At 43.8% G+C, this 7,414-nt stretch overlaps 1 protein-coding gene across 1 annotated transcript in view; it reads right to left on the reverse strand.

The window, feature by feature from the left end:
- Positions 1-4,139, reverse strand: part of LOC115438193 (transmembrane protein 184C-like) — a 29,333-nt gene extending 25,194 nt beyond the window's left edge. The window contains exons 1-2 of the mRNA XM_030161626.1: positions 3,940-4,139; positions 173-303 (exon numbers count right to left, since the gene is read on the reverse strand). Coding sequence (XP_030017486.1) covers positions 173-303; positions 3,940-4,056 — 248 coding nt within the window. The 5' untranslated portion in view covers positions 4,057-4,139. The remainder of the gene's footprint in view (positions 1-172; positions 304-3,939) is intronic.
- Positions 4,140-7,414: the final 3,275 nt, after the last annotated feature.

The raw sequence follows: 7,414 nt of genomic DNA on the forward strand, positions 1-7,414 counted from the left end.
GAGGTCACCATCAGGTCCATCCTGGGGTAAATCTGTCCACATTTACCTTCAATGGTTGGGTCTAAACAGATGGAACAGTGCCTGGTACTAAAATAAACCCAGGCTGATAGAAGTACCCTATTGTCATCCAGATACTTTTATCCATGCAGTCTTTGTGTCCATGTGTGAGTACCTGATGATGGGTTTCTGCAGCTCAGGCTGGGTGTAGTGCACCATATGCTGCAGAATCCCCCACAGTGAAACTGGGATGGTCAGAAAGACGAACACACCGGCGATAAACCAGGCTTTACTGTGAGTCCCAACCTGGAGCAGACAAACCACAGTCAGTTTGTTCTGGAGAACATGCACTGAGCATGAACCACCAGCAGGGTGGGCCGGCCCAGTTTAGGGTCTTCTGTTCTGATCCAGCTCTTCATTTGTCCTGTTCATCTGTTACATTTCAGTAACTACCCAAAAACTTTTGGCCCAATCCATAAAGTTTTAGACCCCCCCCCACCTCCATCTTTAGGGTGTCTGTACAGTTTTAGACCCCCCCCCCACCTCCATCTTTAGGGTGTCTGTACAGTTTTAGACCCCCCCCCCCCACCTCCATCTTTAGGGTGTCTGTACAGTTTTAGACCCCCCCCCCACCTCCATCTTTAGGGTGTCTGTACAGTTTTAGACCCCCCCCCACCTCCATCTTTAGGTTGTCTGTACAGTTTTAGACCCCCCCCCACCTCCATCTTTAGGGTGTCTGTACAGTTTTAGACCCCCCCCCACCTCCATCTTTAGGTTGTCTGTACAGTTTTAGCCCCCCCCCCACCTCCATCTTTAGGGTGTCTGTACAGTTTTAGACCCCCCCCCACCTCCATCTTTAGGGTGTCTGTACAGTTTTAGACCCCCCCCCCACCTCCATCTTTAGGGTGTCTGTACAGTTTTAGGCCCCCCCCCCCCCACCTCCATCTTTAGGTTGTCTGTACAGTTTTAGACCCCCCCCCCCCCACCTCCATCTTTAGGGTGTCTGTACAGTTTTAGACCCCTCCCCCCCCCCCTCCATCTTTAGGGTGTCTGTACAGTTTTAGACCCCCCCCCACCTCCATCTTTAGGGTGTCTGTACAGTTTTAGACCCCCCCACCTCCATCTTTAGGGTGTCTGTACAGTTTTAGACCCCCCCCCCCCCCCCCTCCATCTTTAGGTTGTCTGTACAGTTTTAGACCCCCCCCCCCCACCTCCATCTTTAGGGTGTCTGTACAGTTTTAGACCCCCCCCCACCTCCATCTTTAGGTTGTCTGTACAGTTTTAGACCCCCCCCCCCCCCACCTCCATCTTTAGGGTGTCTGTACAGTTTTAGACCCCCCCCCCACCTCCATCTTTAGGGTGTCTGTACAGTTTTAGACCCCCCCCCCACCTCCATCTTTAGGGTGTCTGTACAGTTTTAGACCCCCCCCCCACCTCCATCTTTAGGGTGTCCATACAGTTTTAGACCCCCCCCCCCCACCTCCATCTTTAGGGTGTCTGTACAGTTTTAGACCCCCCCCCACCTCCATCTTTAGGGTGTCTGTACAGTTTTAGACCCCCCCCCACCTCCATCTTTAGGGTGTCTGTACAGTTTTAGACCCCTCCCCCCCACCTCCATCTTTAGGGTGTCCATCAGCCCAGTGCAGAAAACCCATTTTTCAGTGAAAATCCTTCATTTGTGGGTTAGTTCTGCCAGATCTGCTCATGTAAATGTCATATTAGAGGTTCTGGAGGATGGAACTGTCGTTTATGAAGGTCTACAATCATGTACAGGTCAAAGGTCACATGATTTTAGACAAGGTCAAGGTCATGTGACAGTTCAAAATGGGTCCAATCCCAGGTTTTTTCAGATTTCTTTCTGTCCTGAGTCTGATTTGACAGATCTGCACTCAGAACATCTGATCCTACAGTACCCATCTGGTACCCTCCATCTGATCCTACAGTACCCACCTGGTACCCTCCATGATCCTACAGTACCCATCTGGTACCCTCCATCTGATCCTACAGTACCCACCTGGTACCCTCCATCTGATCCTACAGTACCCATCTGGTACCCTCCATCTGATCCTACAGTACCCACCTGGTACCCTCCATCTGATCCTACAGTACCCATCTGGTACCCTCCATCTGATCCTACAGTACCCACCTGGTACCCTCCATCTGATCCTACAGTACCCATCTGGTACCCTCCATCTGATCCTACAGTACCCATCTGGTACCCTCCATCTGATCCTACAGTACCCATCTGGTACCCTCCATCTGATCCTACAGTACCATCTGGTACCCTCCATCTGATCCTACAGTACCCATCTGGTACCCTCCATCTGATCCTACAGTACCCATCTGGTACCCTCCATCTGATCCTACAGTACCCATCTGGTACCCTCCATCTGATCCTACAGTACCATCTGGTACCCTCCATCTGATCCTACAGTACCCATCTGGTACCCTCCATCTGATCCTACAGTACCCATCTGGTACCCTCCATCTGATCCTACAGTACCCATCTGGTACCCTTCATCTGGTCCAACAGTACCCATCTGGTACCCTTCATCTGGTCCTACAGTACCCATCTGGTACCCTCCATCTGGTCCTACAGTACCCATCTGGTACCCTCCATCTGATCCTACAGTACCCATCTGGTACCCTTCATCTGGTCCAACAGTACCCATCTGGTACCCTTCATCTGGTCCTACAGTACCCATCTGGTACCCTCCATCTGGTCCTACAGTACCCATCTGGTACCCTCCATCTGATCCTACAGTACCCATCTGGTACCCTCCATCTGATCCTACAGTACCCATCTGGTACCCTCCATCTGATCCTACAGTACCCATCTGGTACCCTTCATCTGGTCCAACAGTACCCATCTGGTACCCTTCATCTGGTCCTACAGTACCCATCTGGTACCCTCCATCTGGTCCTACAGTACCCATCTGGTACCCTCCATCTGATCCTACAGTACCCATCTGGTACCCTTCATCTGGTCCAACAGTACCCATCTGGTACCCTTCATCTGGTCCTACAGTACCCATCTGGTACCCTTCATCTGGTCCTACAGTACCCATCTGGTACCCTTCATCTGGTCCTACAGTACCCATCTGGTACCCTTCATCTGGTCCAACAGTACCCATCTGGTACCCTCCATCTGGTCCTACTGTACCCATCTGGTACCCTCCATCTGGTCCTACAGTACCCATCTGGTACCCTCCATCTGGTCCTACTGTACCCATCTGGTACCCTCCATCTGATCCTACAGTACCCATCTGGTACCCTCCATCTGGTCCAACAGTACCCATCTGGTACCCTCCATCTGGTCCTACTGTACCCATCTGGTACCCTCCATCTGGTCCTACTGTACCCATCTGGTACCCTCCATGTTCTGCACTTCAGCAGGTACCACAGTTGTGTTTCCAGAGTTGGGGGGGCAGATGTGCTCCTTCACTGACACAGTTCAGTTTAATACCATCACACATTCTGCTGTGAAATCACACAAACCACATGAACTGTTCATCTACTGACCTGAAAGAAAACAACCACTGGACGAACTGGGTTCAGTTTAACTGAATTTACTGTTTTCTTGTTTAGTTTAGTTGGTTCGATAAGGTCACTGAGCATTTACTGAAAAAGGAACGGAGGATGAATTTGTGTTTAAAGAACTGGACTGTTTCTTTGATGTCAGCGACACTGAACTTCTCCTGTCTGACAGACCACCAGCTGACACTGGTCTAAATGATAAAAACACCTCAAATAACAGCGTGGCAAGACTCAGTACAAAGGTGCGTTTGAGGACTACATGCAGGCCGTCATGTCCAGTAGGGGGGGCCATAAAATAATAAAATCTAAAATAAAATATCACCACAGTTGGCCCCCAGACCACGAGTTTGAGAGCCCTGCTTGGATGCAACAGAAGTGTATTTGGATATAAAGGCAGTGTGGTACTTGGTCCTTCTGCAGCTCCCAGATGCAGAGCGGCAGCACGGCCACCAGCAGGAGGGCATAGAGGACCAGGACCAGAGGACGGATCCACCTCCTCCACTCAGCACAGGAACACGGCATGACCACGGCTTCACCCTGACACAGGACTACAGGAGCATCCTAGACCACCACAGGACACACCTGAGGAGAGGAGAACCAGACAGGGGAAAGTGAGACAGAGGGGTCCAACTGATGTTCTGTCAGGTTCCACATTCAGTCTGATCTGATCTGATCTGATCTGATCTGATCTGATCTGATCTGACCTGCAGTGGACCCAACCAGGACAACAAGGACAGAAGAACCCAGAAAGAATGACAACTGCAAATTGTTTAAGTGCAAAAGATAACATTCAGTTACGCCAATATTTACATTCACAAACTATCCAAACAAAAAAGACGTGAATAAACTGAAAAATGAAATCTGTTCAGAAATGGAAGTGTAATTTTCTCAGTCTTCTTCCTCCACTTCTCATTAGTCCATGTGCATTCTGGATCAGATCTCCAAAGACACTAAACACTGAGGAACAGGAAGAAAAGAGTTCAAACTGGACTGAATTTAATACAGACATTTCAGGTTGGACACATTTGTTCAGGTTAGTCACATTTTATTGGTACAGGAGAGTTTGGAAATGGAAAGAGTTTCACAATTTAATGGGATTTTTTGCACTAAAACAAAGACAAAAATATGAAGTTGTCATTAATTAAAGGCAAAATATGGAGTGTTTTAAAGGGATTTTTGGGTGATTTTTAGGTGTTTTTTGGAAATTTTTTGGTGGTTTTTAGGTGTTTTTTCAGTCATTTTTAGGTGATTTTAGGGTGGTTTTTAGGTGTTTTCTCAGTAATGTTTAGGTGGTTTGGGGGTCATTTTTGGGTGATTTTTAGGTGTTTTTTGGAAATTTTTTGGTGGTTTTTAGGTGTTTTTTCAGTCATTTTTAGGTGATTTTAGGGTGGTTTTTAGGTGTTTTCTCAGTAATATTTAGGTGGTTCGGGGGTCATTTTTGGGTGATTTTTAGGTGTTTTTTGGAAATTTTTTGGTGGTTTTTAGGTGTTTTTTCAGTCATTTTTAGGTGATTTTAGGGTGGTTTTTAGGTGTTTTCTCAGTAATGTTTAGGTGGTTTGGGGGTCATTTTTGGGTGATTTTTAGGTGGGTGTTTTTTTTTTTTTAGGTGTTTTTTAAGTAGTACCTTCTCATTAGTCCATGTGCATTCTGGATCAGATCTCCAAAGACACTAAACACTGAGGAACAGGAAGAAAAGAGTTCAAACTGGACTGAATTTAATACAGACATTTCAGGTTGGACACATTTGTTCAGGTTAGTCACATTTTATTGGTACAGGAGAGTTTGGAAATGGAAAGAGTTTCACAATTTAATGGGATTTTTTGCACTAAAACAAAGACAAAAATATGAAGTTGTCATTAATTAAAGGCAAAATATGGAGTGTTTTAAAGGGATTTTTGGGTGATTTTTAGGTGTTTTTTGGAAATTTTTTGGTGGTTTTTAGGTGTTTTTTCAGTCATTTTTAGGTGATTTTAGGGTGGTTTTTAGGTGTTTTCTCAGTAATGTTTAGGTGGTTTGGGGGTCATTTTTGGGTGATTTTTAGGTGGGTGTTTTTTTTTTTTTAGGTGTTTTTTAAGTAGTACCTTCTCATTAGTCCATGTGCATTCTGGATCAGATCTCCAAAGACACTAAACACTGAGGAACAGGAAGAAAAGAGTTCAAACTGGACTGAATTTAATACAGACATTTCAGGTTGGACACATTTGTTCAGGTTAGTCACATTTTATTGGTACAGGAGAGTTTGGAAATGGAAAGAGTTTCACAATTTAATGTGATTTTTGCACTAAAACACAGACAAACATTTGCAGTTGTCATTATTTCTAGGTTATTCTATTATTTTTGAGTTTGATGCCCTAACTCTCATTTTGTAAATTCACCCAGGGGTCAGATTGGACCCTTATGTGGGTCACATTTGTACACATGTTTGACACCTGTGCACTATACTGTCTTTATTAAATGCTTTTATATCCTCCTGACACCCACTAAGTAAACATTTTGGCCATTTTACATTCAATAATTGCCTTAATTGGAAACAGCATAATGGAACCATTTTTTCAGATACATTATTATTATTATTATTTTTTTTTTTTTTTAAATATAATGTCCTTTTCAGTGGACATGATGTACTTTTTTGTATTTTAAAGTAAATGTGTGAAACCCTGGTCCACTACAGAGGACACAGATGCATTAGTGCAGGTCTGCAGGACGATCACAGAGCTTTAACCTGAATTCAAACCTGATATAGTTGGACATGAACATACAGGATCTGTCTGAACAGTCTCAAACACCAGCTGACTAAATGAAAGCAGGTTTGTAATCTGTGGACTTCCCTGAGCACAAGGTTGAGCTTCAGAATGCTTCATACAGAATTAAGTTTGACACTGAATTCAGTTAAAAGAAAAGACGTGACAGATGAACCCTGAAAGACCCAAACATTCACCTGTGACCAAAAGCATCTACTGATCTGAACCATTTAATACTGACTGATCCATTAATCCTATTAACCCATGTCAATAACTGGTGTCAAATACAGTTCTTCATCTTTTCATGGTCATCAGATATGACCATATTTGGACGTTCAGAGGCTCCGTAGTTACCGTGGAAACACCGTCATCCTCTACAACATTGATTCTCCAGTAAAACCCATGGAATCTGACAAATGACAGTGGATGGAGATGCCTGGTTTTACATTCAGTTATTGAGATCTTTGATGAAAAAGTCACTTTTTCTTCAGTTTTCTCTTGTTCTTGATAAAATAACACTTAACTTTAATCTGAGCTTTTAGGAACATCTACATGATCAGTGAAGGAAATACAGGAAAATGCCTGATGTTCACTGAAAAAACACAAAACACAGAAGATAATGTCATAATAAATGGTGATAAATAACATAAGAAAAGTTAAATACAGAGAAAAAATATTTTGGAACTGCCACAAAAGTAGCACTGGGTCTTTACGGGTTCAGAGAATATTGAATCAATTCATTTAGTTCCACCAGAAATAGGATCCAAAACAAGAGCAACGGAGCTACACTGTAAAAAAAAGTCTGTAACTGAACAGAATTTTCACTGTTTATTTGACAGACTTTTCCTGTATTTATCAGATCCAGGAAAATATCAATGAAATGACACAAACAGACTGTGTTTTTACATGTCAAATGGAAAAGAACAGGAAAAAACTGCAACTGTGACGAACCATTTTTTCAACCATTTTTTCATCCAAGTTCCATTTTTTAAAAGAAAATGTAGTGTGTAGTGTGTGTATGTATTTGGACAGTTTATCAGTGCTTATCCATGTTATACATTCACAAAAATACATTTATTCAACAGTTTTGTTGTGACACCTCCTGTAATTACACAAGATATTTGTCAATGAACAAACAA

Source organism: Sphaeramia orbicularis, chromosome 18 (assembly GCF_902148855.1).
Source record: "Sphaeramia orbicularis chromosome 18, fSphaOr1.1, whole genome shotgun sequence".
NCBI classification, from domain to species: domain Eukaryota; kingdom Metazoa; phylum Chordata; class Actinopteri; order Kurtiformes; family Apogonidae; genus Sphaeramia; species Sphaeramia orbicularis.